The sequence below is a fragment of the Diabrotica virgifera genome, chromosome 3 (assembly GCF_917563875.1).
Source record: "Diabrotica virgifera virgifera chromosome 3, PGI_DIABVI_V3a".
Classification (NCBI taxonomy): Eukaryota; Metazoa; Arthropoda; class Insecta; order Coleoptera; family Chrysomelidae; genus Diabrotica; species Diabrotica virgifera.
Window position 1 is genome coordinate 170,094,293 of NC_065445.1, and position 20,057 is coordinate 170,114,349.

Below are 20,057 nucleotides of genomic sequence, written 5' to 3' on the forward strand. Positions count from 1 at the left end.
AATAATTAATACAATGCTCGTAGGAACATTCATATAAGCTATTTTTAAAGTAGATGTTAGTGGATTTTTTCTATAATCCATCTTCATGTGCCGTTCTCGTGATGAATTGATTAAAAATAATACTTTTATACTTAAAAGTAATTTAAGAGAATACCCTTACTGTTCTTAATATTGTATTCAGATAAAAATCTCAAACTAAGTCACCACCAAAATGGCGCATCAAAACGGATTGTAGAAAAAGTAATTAAGCTTAAAAAACATCTTAAAATCCACTAATCTCTCCTTCCAAAATTGGTTATAGGAAAGTCCCTTCAGGCTTTAGCTAAATTCTGTTATTATCATGTTTTTCAGTGTAAAATTTTACATCGAAAATATTACCTACCTGTTACTTTTTATCGTTGTAATTATGGCCAGAGTACCTACAAATAAATGCATAAAAATGAAAAAAAAAAACATGCTAAAATACTCTAATCTCATTAAAAAAATTGCTTATAGGATAGTTCCTTACGGTTTTAGGTAAATTCTGTTTATGCCATATGGAAATGTTTCTTGTATCTTTTTTTGTGTTAAAATTATAGTCGAAGTACAGAAAAACGTAAAAAATTCTAAAATACACTTGTTCAAAAATAGCTAGTAGGAATGTTCCTTCGCTTTAAAAACATGCTAAAATACACTTGTCTTTTTTTCAAAAATAGGTAATAGGAACGTTACTTTGGACTTTAGACAAATTATGTTAAGGCCATCTTCTTGAGCGTGCAAGTTTACATCGAGAGTGTTGATAATATATTGTACCAAACAATTTACAAAATAGCATTTAATGAATGCAAACAAGGATAGGAAAGATAATTCGGACAGATTGCGACATAAGTTTCAATTTTAATTCCAAAAAAAGCTTGACTTTCAGGTCCTAGAGAACGAACAAAAAGAGGTTTCAGAAGCATGCCCCTAAATTTAAAAAAATCCACAATCTGTGACAGAAATCTAGAGAATTTATGTGGAATTACTCATATATTTTATCTTCTTCTTACGGTGCCTTATCCTTAAGGACGTTGACCATTACATTTTCCCATTTTATTTTATTTGCAGCCATCCTGTTCATATTCGTCAATTGTCGTAGGTTTTTAAGCCAAGAGTTGCGTCTTCTTCCTGGTCCTCTTTTGCTATTAATTTTGCTTTCGATTATGTTCGTTAAGTTGGAGCAGTTCATACTTTTGATTTCTTACGATGAAAAAAAATTGTATTTTCCGTTTTTTTATTATAATCATAAGCTCTGTTTCCTTGTTCATCCTCCGAAAGACTTCCGCGTTTGTCGTATGGCTCATGTAGGACATTCTGAGTATTTTACGGTAGCACCAGAGTTCCAATGCTTCGAAAAGAGAACGCAGCAGGGCAAAAAAGCGGTAAACATTCTGAGCTCTCTACTGTGGTCTAAAGATATAAGGCAAGAAACGAAATTGACAATCTATCGTACCTTGGTAGAGCCTATTATGACTTATGGGGCAGAAGTTTGGCAGATGACAAAAAAAGATAGGAAAAGAATAGAAGTAGTAGAAATGGATTATCTAAGGAGAGCGTGTGGTATATCTAAAAAAGATCACATCAGGAATGAAGATATTAGAAGGAGGACACATACTGTATATTCCAGTGTAGATAAAATTGAAACTAGACAACTAGTGTGGTATGGTCACGTGAAACGAATGAATGAAGATAGATGGCCAAATAAAGCTTTAAATTACATACCACACCAAAGCAGAAGAAGGGGAAGACCTTCAGTTGCCTGGGAAGAAAATGTACGGCACATCATGAAAGATAGAGCCATCAAAGAAGACGAATGGATGGACAGAAAACGATGGCGGTCGAAATGCGAGAAGCGGCAGAGGATGTAGGAACCTCGCTGATAGATAGATAGAAATAGGAGTGTTGGGTATTGTAGCTTAAGTATTAAACCGCAGTAGCCATTGTTGCTCGTTAGGGGATGAAGCAAAAAATTCGTTTTTGCTTCTCCTTTCAGCAATTAATTAAAAATAAAATATGCCGCCAGAAGCGACCCTCTATCTGCTTTCTTTCCTGAAATAGGACTGTTGGGTATTGTAACCTCAAGTATTAAACCGTAGTAGCCATTGTGGCTCGTTAGGGGATGAAGAAAAACATTCATTTTTGGCTTAAAACTGTAGCAATTAATAAGCAAAAAATACCCGCTTCCCTCTATCTACTTTTGTTCCGGAAATGTGAATGTTGGCTCTTCTAGCTTAATATTAAGCTGGAATAGCCACCTGTTTCTATGAAGGGGTTGAAGCTATCAATTTGTAATTTGCGTAATAAATAAGCAATTAGTTAGCAATAAAATAGGCCGCCGGAAGCGACGCTCTATCTGCTTTCGTTACTGAAACAGGGTAATGATGACAACGGTGGGGGTTGGAGGGGGTGAGTTTGCAAATTGTTGTATACCTTATCTTTCAGAAATTAATTAGCAATAAAATATGCCGCTGGAAACAGCCCTCTATCTGCTTTCGTTCCTGAAATAGGAGTGTTGGGTATTGTAGCTTAAGAATTAAACCGCAGTAGCCATTGTTTCTCGTTAGGGGATGAAGCAAAAAATTAGTTTTTGGCGTAGACCTGCAGCCGTTAATTAGAAAAAAAAAATACCCACTTGATTTTAAGTTTTTGAACTGATTATTTTCACGCTTTGTGAAATCCGTGGAACGATGATAACGGTAGGGGTTGGAGGGGGTGAGTTTGTAAATACTGGTATAACCCATCTTTCAGCAATTAATTCAAAATTAAATATTCCGCCAGAAGCGACCCTCTATCTGCTTTCTTTCCTGAAATAGGAGTGTTGAGTATTGCAGCCTTAAGTATTAAATCGCTGTAGCCATTGTGGCTCGTTAGGGGAGGAAGCAAAACATTCATTTTTGGCTTAGACATGTAGTAATTAATGAGCAAAAAATACGTACTTGGTTTTAGCTCTTTAAACTGGTTATTTTCACTTTTTGTGGATTCCAGGGAATGATGATAACGGTAGGGGTTGAAGGAGGTGAGTTTGTAAATTTTTGTAAACTCAATCTTTCAGCAATTAATTAGCAATAAAATATGCCGCCGGAAGCTACCCTATATCTACTTTCGTTCCGGAAATATGAATGTTGGCTATTCTAGCTTAATATTAAGCTGAAATGGCCACCTGTTTCTCTGAAGGGGTTGAAACAATAAATTTTTGTTTTGCGTAATAAATTAGCAATTAATTAGCAATAAAATAGGCCGCCGGAAGCAACTCTCTATCTACTTTCGTTCCGGATATATGAATGTTGACCTTTCTAGCTTATTATTAAGCTGGAATGGCCACCTGTTTCTCTGGAGGGAATGAAGCAATAAATTTTTGTTTTGCTAATAAATTAGCAATTAATTAGCAATAAAAAAGGCAACCTAAGCAACTCTCTATCTACTTTCTTTCCAGATATATGAATGTTGGCCTTTCTAGCTTAATATTAAGCTGGAATGGCCACCTGTTTCTCTGAAGGGGATGAAGCAATAAATTTTTGTTTTGCGTAATAAATTAGCAATTAATTAGCAATAAAATAGGCCGCCGGAAGCAACTCTCTATCTACTTTCGTTCCGGATATATGAATGTTGGCCTTTCTAGCTTAATATTAAGCTGGAATGGCCACCTGTTTTTCTGAAGGGGATGAAGCAATACATTTTTAATTTGCGTAATGAATTAGCAATAAAATAGCAAAAAAATATGGGGTGTGTCTTATGGCTCCCTTATGAAATGGTCTTTCTAGCTTAATAGACATAAAATTAACGTGTTTCTGGATTTGTCTTCAAAATAGCTATAAAAAATAAAATTTTTCCATAATTTTGCCCCTCACGTATAGGTTTGATTCAAATTACCTGATATCAGTTCGGTTATTTATAATGAGCTCATGTTTTTATTTTTAGAAGGTTGGCTATTGCACTGTAATTTCTTGTAACTTTGCATGGAAATTTAAATTTTAAAGTGAATGATAATCGTTTCCACTTTTTTTAAATCGGTTCATTTGTATAATTCATCAAATTAAATACGTAATCACGGTAACCTTGACATGCAAGAAGAATTATGTCCAAATTGTCAATTCTAACATTATTAAAAGTCATCAAAATAGACAAAAAATTTCAGACTTAATTTTTATACCTAACTCGTAGTCTAATTGACGTAGAGAAAAAATGGGATAAAAATAAAATTCCAATAAGGGGATGGGTACGAACTTTCGGCTTCAATGCTATTTAAATGGGATTCATTTTTTTCGAATCCTGAGAAAGGTAATAAGTATTTTTGAAAAATTTAAACGCAGACTCAATGACTACATTATTACCTAGGGCAGAAAGTCCCTGAAAACTTCTATAATGTTTATTTTAATAAGTTGCAGGGGTGAAAAACTAAGAGAAAATTGGGTGTGATTTTTAATTTCAAATATCTCATTCAAAAAAAACTTTTTATTTACTCTAAGGGACTTTCAGCACTCGTTAATAAAGTAATCTTTCATTCTGCGTTTAAATTTTTCAAAAATACTTTTAATAGTTTTCGCAGGATTCGAAAAAATTGATTACGTTTAAAATACATTGAAAATTTTGACAGGCATCAAAATTTTGCATTTTGTTCCTTTCCCCTTAAAAATAAGTATTTTATATGGAATTAAGCCATATGGTATTGGTGTAATGAAAATTATATTTTTAATTAACTAATGTTTGATGTTTAGATTTCCACTCCCGAAATCGTTCTCAAAAAAGATTATTCTAAACAATTCTGGGAAAATGCTACAAGAAAGTAGTTTCAGAACATTGTTTTAATTTTTGGTTCATTTTTTTATTCTATTAATTTTCTGTCGCATTTTTTGTCCATTTTTTATGCGCAATGTACTTTTGAGAAATATTTTTTAGTAGTTACCTTTATGAGTCCAATTATTTTGTTCTTTGTTCTTCATTATTAGGTATCAACAGCGAAGAGATCTTAGCCTACTGCGCTGTGTTAAATCTTACTGCAATTTTAATGTTGTTGTCTGTTACTCATTATGTTAATCAGGGCCGGATTTACCAAATTTTTCACTATAGGCCCGTCTCCAATGGCGCCCCTCCCTAGATGCCCCCCACGCCAGATGTTAAAAGCTGCATATGTACCAATTGAATGAGAAAATGAATAGTGAAAGGAAGGGTATTAAAAGGCTTACTTGGACGAAGAGGATGAGAGGATTAACCTTTAATAAAAAAACATAGAAGGGGTGAATTAAAAGTTTTATTTTTACGATTAAAACATACAAGCACAGAGAAAATCGAACTTTAATTAATAATAATAAAAGTATGTTCCTAGAACACTTTCTTCCTTGTCTTCTTTTCGGCAAACACATTTATTATATTTTCACAATCCAAGTTTTTTGTAATACTTTTTTCAATCGCGAGGAGCACTAGAGGACTTAACCTTTCATCGCGAGTAGTGGAACGTAAACAATTTTTAACGCGTTTCAGCACTGATAACGATCTTTCTCCTGAACAGTTAGTCACTGGAATACTAAGTAATATTCGTACAGTAATGTTCACATTTGGGTAAACATCCCCTAAATCTTTCTTATGAAGAAAAGCGTTGAGTTCGGAGGCTGATGTACCTTTGTAATTTGAAATCTTTAAATGCTCCTTTAAGTGCATGCACTCGTCTGCCAAAACAGACTCTAAATCTTCCGCATAAAGTTCCACAAGTTTGTCAGCAAATTTTGTAATTGTACGTCCATCGAGGTCTAACAAGTTTTCTAGAAAATAAATTTTTTCCCAAAGGACAGTGTAAGTCTCGCTTCGCCGTTTTAGCTCTGCATATAAAACATCCAGAATCACATTAAATACTTTGACTCGAAAGTTTTCTGAGCCGTCAGATGGCACATATCCTCCCTGCTTTGTCTCGTCACTCCTTGTTTTTCTTAATGGTTTCCTTTTAAGATCGTACGAATATTGGGAAATACTGGTTAACTCTAAGCGTAACATTCAACTACAGTGCTTAAATTTATACTTACTTTTTGGAGCTTTTCGCTGACAACTTTAAACCTTTTTAAAATTGCGTTCCAAAATACAACTAGAATAGCAGTTTCCAATTGGAGTAAATTCGTAAGAATACCTTTTGCCTCACTTCGAGTAGCGGCCTTTTGACTTTGGTCCGCCTGTATGCTTTGAAGAGCTACTACGATACCAGGCCAGCCTTTTCTCAGAGCTTGACAAGCATCGGATCGCGCTGACCAGCGAGTTACTGAAAGGTTTTGTAAAACGCGTGTAATATTGCTTGTTAAGATTTCCCAACGATGCGTTGAAGCAGTAAAAAAGTTGTAGAGTTCCTGGAGGGTCAAAAAAAATCTCGACGAGTCTTGGCAAGATTCAGAGGCATGAGATCCTACTAAATTTAATGAATGGGCACATAAACAGCCAAACGATTCAAGGCAGCAATCCGCGCTTGCAGTCCAGAGTATTTGCCGGTCATGTTGCTTGCATTGTCGTAAGACTGGCCTCGCATATCTTTTATATTTAAACCGAGCTCTTCTAACTTCTCCTGTACGGCATCGCAAAGCTGTTCCGACTTGTGGCCAATGTTTGCCATAAAACCTACAAATCTTTCTACTGGCTCACCACTAGATGCAACATATCTTATTATGAAAGTCAATTGGTCGATGTGGGATTATCCTCCTCTGCTTTGCGAACACGGTTTTGGTAACCTGATAATTTCTTGCTACCCATTATTATAAATTGGTAGCTTAATTATAGGAGTTAGCTCTCACAGAAAACCATCTTAAAAGCAAACAAAGCCCAGGCATAACCAATACGGAGCGGTACTACAACTGATGCAATCTCATCCGCAGCGAGACGTTTAGTGCCGGCGCAAATTGATCCTAAGCGAACACAACCTGGCACCGACGAGGTGCGTAGAGAGTTCTGCGCATCCTAATAACAGTGAATACAGTGCCAGGTCTACACATGCGAACGTTTGTCATCGAAACACAGTTTTCTGGTGTCGTGGGACGCGTGACTCAATTCTCAGTTGCGGTTGTGTTTTCGAGATGGACGTAGAAAAGCTAATAGAACTCGTTCGGAATTACTATTATTATAAACAACACTGATTGTGATTGGATTGTCGTTGCAAAAACTGCTTACCTATTACATATATTTATATCTTGTCTACATATTTTATTTTTAAGCATGGACAAGCCCGGTATGATGACACATTTTATTTGAGGGTTGTGCGATATTCACAGATATGCTTAACGGTTTTTAATGATAATGTTTTGTAGATTTAAGAAATGAATGATATTTACAAAATTTTTATACCTATAGAAAAGGGATTACGCCATCATTTGTGACATTGTATTTCTAGGCCTGGATCCCGCGTACCAACAAAAAGTTGATTAATAGCAAGCTGAAAATTTGTTAATAGCTTAACGGTGTCTCGTCAGACAAACTTTGATGTACGGGAACACCTGAAACAGGGGAAGTTTTAATTGAGGAACAGGTTAAAAATTTGGAACGTCAGACTACAAAAACGTTCCATATATTTTGTCGGACAGAACTTCCAATTGATTTGTTACCATTTCATTAAACTCTCATGGAAAAATTAGACTGGTGTTTATCACTAACTGGGCATTTTAATGAGTGAAACAGGAAGAACATGTCAAATAACAGGAATCATGTTGGTTAGTAATAGCAGTCTGATTTTTGAATGAGAGTTTAATGATAGGGTAACAAATCGATTGGTTGTTCTGTCCGACAAAATACATGGGACGTTTTCGTAATGTGACGTTCCAAATTTTTAAACTGTTCTATTATTAAACCTTCCCCTGTTCCAGTGTTCCTGTACATCAAAGTTTGTCCGAATAGACACCGTTAAGCTACTAACAAATTTTCAGTTTGCCGGATCCAGGTCTATAAAGTATGTTTTGCTTTTAAAATAAAAGGTGTCCTTCATTTTGTGTAGGTTCATTTATTAAAAGTAAAAGTTAAGTTTCTGTATTACTTAAGAGGCGGCATTTCGAAGACTTGCATTATATTAAAAAGATGTACCGCACGGCTCTGTAGTTAGTGTGGCTTTTGCCAATAAATCAAAGTTATGCGTTTACAAGAGCATATATATATATATATATATATATATATATATATATATATATATATATATATGAAACAATTTAAGTTTCAGTGGGTTCGAGTCAATAAAAGGGGCTATTTTAGAGGACTATTTTTTATTTCTCAAGCTTTCGAATGCCATCGCATTCTTTTTCAAGAGCTAAAATATAAACAATTTGACAAAGTGGACTAAAAGTGGTAAAAATGTAACTCACCATATAAAACTAGGTTCGTTATTAAACCTGCTAACTAAACTAACAATAAATGGTAAAATAAAACTGTTAATAATAGAATGAATATTTCCCAGACTGCATAAAAAAAAATAATTATTTGAATTTTGAATTTAAAATATCGGTAGAAATTTTTTTATAAATCAAAGTCAATGTCAATGACAAAATAAGCCTACATCGAGAAGGTAGTCAATGTCAATGACAAAATAAGCATATATTAGCTAAAACTGGGATATTTCGAAATGTGTATTACTGTTGTGATAATTTATAAAAAAAAATTATTTTTTTATTTTATAGAAGCATAAAGAATATAACCAGGATATAGAAAGAATAGAGAGAAAAAAACAACCAATATGCTGTATACATACATGGTGTTATAAATGAATTATAAAGAAAGGATGTAGTTATAAATTTTATTTAAATTTTGAATTTCTGATCTTTTATTTAAACTATGATCACTTTTACTTATAGATACCATTTCCAAAAAGGTTCTTTTAAATTTATTACCTTCATTGCACAAAATTTGAATGTTATCGAAATCCATGACATGGTCTTTGTCAATTACATGCTCTGCCAAAGCAAGAAGGCTTTTTTATTCTACAGTCACTTTTGTGCGAAACAATACGATTGGACAAATTCCTCAAATTGATGCTTTGGCAGAGCATGTAATTGACACAGACCATGTCATGGATTTCGATAACATTCAAATTTTGTGCAATGAAGGTAATAAATTTAAAAGAACCTTTTTGGAAATGGTATCTATAAGTAAAAGTGATCATAGTTTAAATAAAAGATCAGAAATTCAAAATTTAAGTAAAATTTATAACTACATCCTTTCTTTATAATTCATTTATAACACAATGTATGTATACATCATATTGGTTGTTTTTTTTCTCTATTCTTTTTATATCCTGGTTATATTCTTTATGCTTCTATAAAATAAAAAAATAATTTTTTTTATAAATTATCACAACAGTAATACATATTTGGAAATATCCCATTTTTAGCTAATATATGCTTATTTTGTCATTGACATTGACTACCTTCTCGATGTAGGCTTATTTTGTCATTGACATTGACTTTGATTTATAAAAAAATTTCTACCGATATTTTAAATTCAAAATTGAAATAATTATTTTTTTTATGCAGTCTGGGAAATATTCATTCTATTATTAACAGTTTTATTTTACCATTTATTGTTAGTTTAGTTAGCAGGTTTAATGACGAACCTAGTTTTATATGGTGAGTTACATTTTTACCACTTTTAGTCCACTTTGTCAAATTGTTTATATTTTAGCTCTTGAAAAAGAATGCGATGGCATTCGAAAGCTTGAGAAATAAAAAATAGTCCTCTAAAATAGCCCCTTTTATTGACTCGAACCCACTGAAACTTAAATTGTTTTATTCCAAACAAGTCAACATAGTACTTCTTTTTCTTTATATATATATATATATATATATATATATATATATATATATATATATATATATATATGTATCGGTTTTAGAACGTCTTTCGACGTTGTCCGATGCCTAACTTCCACGTCCTTCTATCATCCCATTGGCCCTCTCTAAGATCCCTTGCACTCATTGTACAAGAGCATATTATTTGAAAAATAAGGAGTACCATAATGTGTCATAATTATAATCTCCTTTATACAGATCAAAAAATTGTTTAGTATGTGTTTCTAAATCCACACAATCATTGGAAAATGATCCATGGTAAAAAAATCTATTAATGACACTGTTATCGACAAAGTCGATCAATTTTAAAGTTGTCATCATATATTTATTAGACTTTTGTTTATCGTTAAAAATTAAATGATGGTTGTGAATTGTATTTTTTGTGTTATTTAATATTTTAGCAAAAACATAATCAGCAAAAATCTTATTTAAAACATGCGAACCGTTTTTGCAATCACAATCAATGCAGTGTTTAACTTATGCTTGTTATTATAAAGGTATGTAGAAATAGAATACTCAGTGTAAGATATCTTTTTATGCACCCCGCTTATGATTAAATTCGATGTTTTCGAAAGTCATACCGCTACGACTACTAGAGACGTGTAAGATATTTTTAAAACGTTACTATTTACATGTACGGAACTACCGTTTTTTAGTTGCCTACTCAATTCAGTACAAAGATCAGATACATCAGTATTTTGTAATCAGTATCTACACGTTTGCACTTATTTTGCCCGTCTCTATTCGTTACGGCGACAGCCGACGGTCTCGGGTTGGCTTGTGTTCAATATGCGGCACGCTAGAAAAATAACTGCACAGGTCACCGGTCCCACCGGCGCAGGTTGTGACTCGCTTAGGTTCAATATGCGCCGGGACTTACTGGCGGACGGGCGCGAGGTGGAGGAGGGCGTGGGCGAGGCGGTGAGGCGCGATCAAGCCTGCGCACTTGCGCAGGTTTACGCATGTTCGGTGTATTCAACATGGTATGGCCGTTGGCGCCCCACGATAGTGTGTGTACCGTGTCTGCGTCCGAGGAACAATTTAAAGTGTTTTTTTTTTAATTGCACTTCCCTATTTCCTTCATGGTTTTTTCCTTCCCTAAATTATGGAGGCTACAAATAAGCATTCATTTTGAAACTTTTGTCAATTCATGAACGGTTGTTGTCGGTTCCCTAACCAACGCGGGCGCCCCTCAAACCTCGGCGCCCCTAGGCCCGGGCCTAATTGGCCTTACGGTAAATCCGGCCCTGATGTTAATTTTGTTTTACTGTTAGCCTTTTACAGAATAGTATCTATGTACAGGGCGTTCATAAAATAACGCATAAATTCATTATTAGCTAAGTAACCAACATCATTAGAAATTCCCAAAATAGGTCGATTTTTGATATTAATTTATGTTTTTTTGACTTACATATCATACTATTAACGTCATCCGTCTGGACTTAATGGCGTAAACGATAATTTTTTTAAATGAGAATAGGTGTCGTGTGCTAGCTCCTTTGAAATATTATATAATTCCCTATTCAGAAATATAAACATTAACATCATTATTTGTACAGAGTATACAACAAAATTCTTTTAATTAAATTAATTGACACAAAAAGAAAAATGTGAGTAATTTGTTTAAGGCCATCGGTACATAATTCGCAAATATTTTACGGCTATCCCTACTTTTTCTGTCTTTACGCGGCAAATTACGTGTAGTAAAATTCACACTGGTATGGATATGTAAACATTACTAGAATGTCATTCCACTTGAAAATGTCATCATTAACTTAAAGAGATGGCTTTTGAATGTTCTTGGATAACTGTTATTTGTATAATTACAAATTATTTATTCAGTTAATAAATGTGATAATTTTTTCACTAACTATGTATTCAGTGATTGTAATAATTTATATGTACAACAAAAAATAATATTCAATCGAGAAAAGAGGAAAAGTGTTAAAGTGATTTTTTAATAATATATTGTTACTATGAAACGCTTACAATTTTGAACATCTTTAACAACAATATACTTGGATCACAGAATATATTATCCTGTTGTATTTTCTGCTTGGATCTTCCACAAATAATACACAATAAATAAATTTTTATTAAGTTCACGTCTTAAATCAAATATTTATCAAATACACTATATATCAATATTATTTAATCAACAACTCAAAATATTCCCGATGTTATGTGCAATATTTAAAATTGTCACTGATTGTCACTGTCTGACTGACAATATGCTGACAATATGCGTTCTAAGACAGAGATAGATTTGGAAAATATTACCACGGACATTGAGTTCATTTTTTTCGAATCCTGAAAAAATGAATAAATATTTTTGAAAAATTTAAACGCAGAATGAACGACTAAATCATTACCGAGGGCTGAAAGTGCCTTAGAATAAATAAAAAGTTTATTTTGAATGATATATTTGAAATTAAAAATCACACTAAATTTTCTCTTAGATTTTCACCACTGTAACTTATTAAAATAAACATTATAGAAGTTCTCAGGGACTTTCGGACCTCGCTAATAACGTAATCTTTTATTCTGCGTTTATATTTTCCAAAAATAGTTATTAGTTTAGGATTCGAAAAAAATGAATCCCCATTTGAATAGCATTGCAGCCGAAAATATGTACCCATCCCCTTAATTCAATATACATTTTACCGCTGTCAGAAAATAGAAAAAATTACTATTTGACAACAAAACATTGCTTTCCGCTTAAACTCAATGTTCAAGCTGCCACCCACCTGTCTGTTGGCAGTTTGAACATTTATTAAGCGAAAAGCAAAGTTTATTTGTCAAATAAACGTTTTATTTCTCTTTTCTGACAGCAGTCAAATGTATTTTGAATAAAAATAAATTACGCACATTTTTCTTTTTTTATCAATTAATTTAATTAAAAAAAATTTGGGTACCCTGTATAAATAATTATTATGTTAATGTTTATATTACCGAATAGAGAATTGAATTATCTTTCAAATGAGCTAGCACAAGACCCCTATTCTTATTTAAAAATCATCGATTACGTCATCACGTCTAGACGGATGACGTCACTAGTACGATATATATGCCAAAAAATTACAAATTAAGATCAAAAATCGACCTTTTTCGAGAATTTTTAATAATCTTGTTTATTTAGCTAATAATGAATTTATGCGTTACTTTATGGACTTATCTTGAGTCGAGATATTTATAAACATTTTGTTAAAGTTTTTATCCGTTTTCTCGGTTAAAATAAAGAGGTACGTATTGTGTTAACCAAACTTAAATATTGTTTCTCTCAGAAGCAAATTCTTGTAAAAATGTCATTTTTTACAAGATTCATTTTAAAAATTTCATCTTCAAAGGTGTTCTGTATGATAAATCAAAACTACAAGACGAGAAATTGTATTTAATTCTAGAAGGAAAATTCGTGTTAACACACGTTTAGCTTTCGATTAGGTATTGGCGACTGAAAGAAGCGCTAAAATTGGCAACATTGCTTATGAGAATGAGATGTATTGCTACTCTAGAATCGCGAATGACTGAATAAATCAGCGCGACTCGGGTGTTTGAAGTGGGAAGGGGGTGTTGCCATGTATTTAGTGTACTCCTATATCTAATTTAAAAGTAAACGCACGGTATCGGTAGAATACCTTTCGAAGAATAATGTGAATAGTGCATTGTCTGACAACAAAATGAACAGCGCTTTTTAATGAAATATCCGCTGCTATACCTCGTTTTTAAGTAGGAAGAGTAATTCAAATTTACCGCACCGCCATAATGCTTGTTTGTAATTGGTCCAACCGCAGGAAGTTTACTCCTCTAAATTATGAAATTTTGACATTATTGACATTTATGAAATTTGCGAATGAAACAGCATTGTGACTGATGATGGCAACATTCCTATATAAATAGAAAAGGGTTTACACGATTATACTACACAATTAATACAAGATATAAAAACAACTAGAACACAAGATGTAAAAATGGAAGTCAACACAAAAATTCACAATAGGATGACAGGGTTAATAATAACATACCAAAACGAAAAGTGGACAGTTCAGAAAATACGTTAATCAAAAATCACTGCAATCGAAATTAAAGATTTGAGAAAAATGCGCCAAAAATCAAAATGGGACAAGATAAGAAATGAAGATATCAGACAAATGACAAAGCAGAAACCTGTCACTGCATTTATTAAACAGAAGCAAATGTTCTGGTTCGGACATATTAATAGAATAAAATCAGAAACAATTACAAGGCAAACATTAGACTTGAAGGGAAAAAGGGAAAACAATTGAATAATTAAAGATGATGGCCAAAATGAAAGTGCATGGAAAAAAATGGGTAAAGGAAGAATCGGAATCCCAAGCGAGAAGAATTATATAAAAAACAATTTTTTGCGGCACTTGTCTGGTATTGGCAGTACAAAAGTAGTCATCTTCCAGGTCTTTTCGAACAGAACTCTTATCAACATCAGGCTTATATTATTATATACTAGAAGGCCAGCGGTTTACCCCTAAAAATAGGCATAGAAACGAAATATACTGACTAAATTCAAAATCTTGAACAGCTCCTTTAACCTTCCGATGACCAACCTTTTTTTGTTACACGGATGACCAACGGGGGTAAAAAATGATCCCAAGTAAAAATGACAATTGACAAAAAAATAAAGTTGTTTTAAGAAATGTAATAATATATTCGTAATTTTAATGTTACTATTGTATCAATAAATTATAAATAAACAGTAGTAAAACATATTTTTAATTACAACTGAACAAAAACAGGAATCATCATTCTGAACTTAGAACTAAAGAAATTTTTAAATATACACTAATTACGTCGCCACAGGTTTAGCAAACCATTTTTTTCAATATTGAAATGTTTCTTACATACAATTCCACATAATATACGGTAGTTACTTAATATAAAATTGAAATATGGAAGGCCAAGGGAGTTCGTCTTTGACCCCAAATTCAGAAAATATTTTTTTTTCGCAAAATATAGGGAATTTTTTTATTACAAAATATGAGGGTATCTAGAATTATATTAAGGTCAATAAAAAAATAATGAGTTTAAAATTGAAAATATTTCTAAGTTTATTAAATAAAACATGCATTGGGGTCCAAATTTACCCCCCTTGGTCATCCGAGGGTTAAATTCTAATAATTCAAAATTTACCCACAAGGCACTTTTTGCATTCTATATTTAAGAAATATATACCATTCACCAGAAAGATTTTTGCCAGGTCTTTTTAATTTCGTCTTTCATTTTCATTCTGATAAAGCGACAACAAAGCATGACATGCAACCTCTCGAAGGGTTAAACCTCAAATATACGTAATATTTTGTGTGACCACGCTCGATTAGTATAAGAATAACTGAGATTAGTCTCACCCGAGAAGAGGGTGTCTCATGATCACGATGGTTTTAGTATATTGCACATCCCTTTGAAAAGTGCATTAATTTAAAAAATTTCGCAGATCTCGTTCTAAACCGTAGTAACTAAAAATTTTTCAGGAGAGCGAAAGCAAAACGTTTTCTTTGAGTATATCCTAAAATATTTTTATTTTATTTTTTGTATCCATATTTTATCTGTTGCAACTGGGCTAAAGCAATATAGGATAAATATTTGTTAAAAGAAAATAACGACTAAAAACGACATTTTGATTAGATTTGGGCGCTTTTTGAATTAATCAATTTTTTAATACGTTTTTTTACCAGAAACTAATTGCAACAAGTTCAAATGATACCTACTGTTTGAACTGGACTAAGCGGACCATGAGCTTTGATTCTTGATTGTGACATCTATTGTCACTTTATGTGAGAAATATTTTTAAGGTTGCGATATTACAGTTTACTGAGGAAAGAGATGATGGACAGTGCCAGCTTAACCATTAGGCCAAGTAGGCAGTTTGCCTAGGGGCCTCGGCCCCAAAGAAACTTTTGTTGTGAGAATAAGTAGCTCATTAACGCCGTTTGGTAAAAGGAACAGTACTGCCTGTCAGTCTGCACGTTTCTTAGAAAAGGACACGACATAGGATTATGGAATATCATAACTGAAGAAGTACAGAAACTTTGTATTGAGAAAGTTTCTTCAGAATGTAAAAATCTTGATGCCTTTTTTTTCAGATGAATTTTTTCAGCATTAAAAACAAGTTTTAAAGGAATTACAAGATTTTGTACAAAGCTATGGTCTTTTGAAAACATATCTTCTTCTTCTTTATGTGCCGTCTTCTACCGAAAGTTGGCGACCATCAAACGATAGGTTTTTCTGTTTTGTGCATGTTAGCAGGTTCTGGTATTTGAAACCATTCTCTCAAGTTTCTTAGCCAAGATTTCTTCTTTCTGCCCAAATCTCTTCTACCTTCAATCTTGCCTTCCACAATAAGCTGTAGCAGACTCTACTTATCATTACGGAACACATGGCCCAGGTATGACGCTTTCCTCCTTTTAACAGTTGTTAAAAATTCCACCTCTTTACCCATTCGTCTCAATACCTCTGTGTTGGTCACTCTGTCTGCCCAAGGTCCTTCTCCTCTGTCCTTCTCAGTATGCGTCGAAAACATATCAGTGAAACAAAATAAGATATTGACTAACGTGCTCTACCTCAAATGGAAAAATTTATTGTTTTCCATGTATTATTTTTGGCGAACATGACACAGGCTTTACAAGAGTATATTCGGATTGGAAAAATGTTTCTAATAAAATGAAGTCACATGTAGAAAGTGAAGCTCACCGATCATGTCTGAAAACACTCATCGACAGGCAACGCCTTCATGGTCGAATTGACAGCTCTCTGAAAATTCAATTAAATCAAGAACTAGATTACTGGATACAAGTTCTGAAAAGAGACGTCTTTGTGGTTAAGTTTCTATCCTCTCGCGGATTAGAGTACGATCCTTTTTTAAGGTCTCATTTAGCTAAGTATGGCAATAAGGGCACTAGAAAGTCTTCTTACTTATCTTCAAAAATATTTATAAAGAAGTAGTAGAAGTAACGGAAAAACACGTTTTGAGTGCAAATTAAGGAAGCAAAATACATACTACTCCTTTAGTGTCGACCTGGTGATCAATACCAGGTTTGTCTTATATTGATCAGTTAACTATTATATAAAAATATGTTAGTTCATTATGATGGTAAAATGTCTTTCTTCTGATCTTTTAACCTTTTTAATCGTCTGTGACTTGATGTAAATGGCATGCGTGAGACAATCATACGACAATGCAGTAAAAATGTCAGACGAATACAATGATCTCCAGGCCGATTGATCTAAGACTAAAAAAGGTGCAATTTACATTCCTTGTGCCGGACACTCGCTTAATTTAGTTAGATTAAGTGCTGCTGAAAGTTGCGTTAGAGCAATATCATGTTTTGGGATTTTTCAGTCTGTGTACTCGTACAACTCTTTTTCATCTTCTACCTACCGTTGTGAAGTTACACTCAAAGGCTTGAATGAAACTCCACTAAGCGATCCCATTCGCCATGATCTAATCCTTAAAGTAACAAGCAGCACTAGATGGGGTGAAAGAGCTGATCCAACAAGAGCTTTGTCTAAAGATGACAACGCCTTCAAATCTGCTCTTCATACTCTTGCTGAAGGCATTAATCAGAAAGCTGAAACAGTTCATGAGGCTAAGTGTTGAAAGAAATGTCAAAAAAAGAAACATTCATAATTAATGAGTTTTGGGCAACAATTTTAGTTCAGCTTCTAATTTCGCTTTTGGAGTTGTTAAAATCCTAGAGATAATTCTGCTTACTACGAGCAGAAGGCCTGCGATTTGCATTATCTACAATACTCTGAATACTCCGACGAGAGTAAACGAATACGAACAAGAAAACTACATTTGGATGATGCTAATTCCAATGAAGCTTTTCTACAGGGTGGAAAAACGTTAAAGGTTGAATCGTATCCACCAATTTTGAATAAGCTACTTACTGAGCTGAGTCGTCGGTTGAGAGCATATGAGTCAGTGAACTCAGTATTTGGTGTTTTGTGTGTTTTCCAAGGTTTTGAAGGGAGAAGATGGTGGTTTCTTCAGGGGCTTCATAGCTTGGTTTGCCTAGGTGCCTCTAGATTCTTAATCCGGGACTGAATGCATGATGCCATTTTTTTTCTCTGAGGAAAAGTTGATTCGTGGTTTAGTGAACCGATATGTAAAAATTTAAAATTAAAGCTCCAGGTCCGGTAAAAACAGAATTATTCGAACTTGTGACGAGAAGGCGAAAAACGGTGAAAAATCTATTAAAAAGACTAGATTCAAAAAGAGTTCATAATATTATAACACCAATGTATTTTAACGTTTCTTTATGGAAAAAATGTCGTATCTAAGTCAAAATTTTGGAGACAAATTTTTAGTTGATATTTTTTTAACAAATATTTTACTTATTTCCTTATTCTCCTATCTTACTCTAGACCAGTTATAACAGATAAAATATTGATACAAAAATTAAATTAGTATACAGTAAAATAAAAAATATATTAAGAAATAATTAAAGCAAATATTTTGTTTTCGCTCTCTTGTAAAATTTTAATATTTTATGTTGTTACGGTTTAGAATCAGATGTGCGATATAGTCTTCCCCGATTATGGTTACATGTCAATACCTAGTCCATACGAATGGTTTGTGGTGTGCAACGGTAATAATTTCTCTTTCTCTTCCTACCATTCTTCTCATGTCTTTATTTAAAATTTTTTTCGATTTATATTTTTCTGATAACCGTATGAGTGTTAATTTTTGTTACTAGTAGTTTGTTCCCTTCTCAACGAATAAATTGCCAAATCTCCTTTTCGTTCTGTTTAGAGATGCATCAAGTCAAACCAGTTTGATTTTATTCAACAAACTTGACTTGACTTGAAAATCAAACTTTTTTTGTAAAAAAGTTTGACTTGACATGATTTCGATATCTTTAGGTTTGACTTGAAATCAAACTTCTTCAAACAGTTTGAAGTTTGAATATCATATTGGCCAACGTATTTATTTCCAATTCTAATTGAGAGCGTACGGATTTTGTTGTAACTTATTTGGATAGGTCTGAATCTGTATTCTGCTACTCCGCAAATTAGTTTGTAGTTCATATTTAGACGTCCATATTTGGCTTGTTTATTACGTTCGTTTTGAAGTGTGTGGCTTTGGGGGATAATATCTGAATTTGGATATTTTTCGGTTCAGAATAAGTACCAGAACAAATTAAAGAAGAAGAAGAAGAAGAAGAAGAAGAAGAAGAAGAAGAAGAAGAAAAAGAAGAAGAAGACAAATTGAGTCTGATATTGAAGGTATTTCCACTGCAAAAATTAAGAGAAACAATCTTTAGTCGAAGCAGTATTAATTAAGAAAAATAAATATACTGATTTATTTAATGTTGTGGCAGGTGATTTCAAAACAATGAAAATTGCAAAGTGCATACATATTTCTATTATGTAAAAATAAAGAACAGCGTTATAAAATCACAAACAGTGAACTAATTCTTTAAAAGGATAGCGTTATGCATAACTCGACCAAGCGCCATTTCTTTACAATCGAGATAACAGCGGATTCTGGTGACACATAGCTAAAACTATCTTGGAAAAATCCCTGTTATTGTCATGTTAACGGTTACTAAGAAAAACAAAAATAAACCAAGCGACATTCTGTCTATTAAGGGTTTTTAGTTTTGCATAACAAGACTATATTCATAACTGCCATTCTTAACTGCCATTCATAACTGCCATATATCCATAACTGCCATTCATAACAGTTTCGCAATTGTAGACTAAGCGCCGACTTTGGTCTGTTTATGCTAAACTAAGCGTTTGGCCAGAATAACAGTTTTGTCCCTATTAATGTACACATAAACATTAATTTTGAAGTTTCCGTCAAGAAATGATGGAATTTTTTTAAAGTGAAAATGTTGTGTTTATTTATAATTAAATTGAAAAATACGAATAATCTATATAAAATCTTTATATTATTATGTCTAACGTGCTATGTACTAAGAATATAGTATAAGTCATAAAATAGACCTTTCGGGATTCTTCTATATTTTGAATTTTGAATGTTTATTAATCATTTCTGTACTAAGAGTATTCGCGGTGTGCAAGTACTTGGAAAGGGAAACGAGAAACGACCCTGCGCGAGTCGCGGAGAAATATTGCAACTATCTTAAATAATTCATATTGTCAATTGAAATTGTCAAATTGACGTATATTTCATACCTTCTGTCAATGAAGCAGAAAAATTATATATTGCTTCACAATATTGATATGATATGCAATTATTAT

The 20,057-nt window shown here is 33.1% G+C and overlaps 2 protein-coding genes across 2 annotated transcripts in view; one reads left to right on the forward strand and one right to left on the reverse strand.

Moving 5' to 3' along the window:
- The window catches only part of LOC114333418 (lysosome membrane protein 2), a 705,292-nt gene that overhangs the window by 197,069 nt on the left and 488,166 nt on the right, over positions 1-20,057 (forward strand). The window lies entirely within an intron of this gene.
- LOC126882628 (uncharacterized) lies at positions 5,338-6,003 on the reverse strand. The gene has a single exon (XM_050647603.1). The coding sequence runs from the start codon at positions 6,001-6,003 to the stop codon at positions 5,338-5,340; it is 666 nt and encodes a 221-aa protein (XP_050503560.1).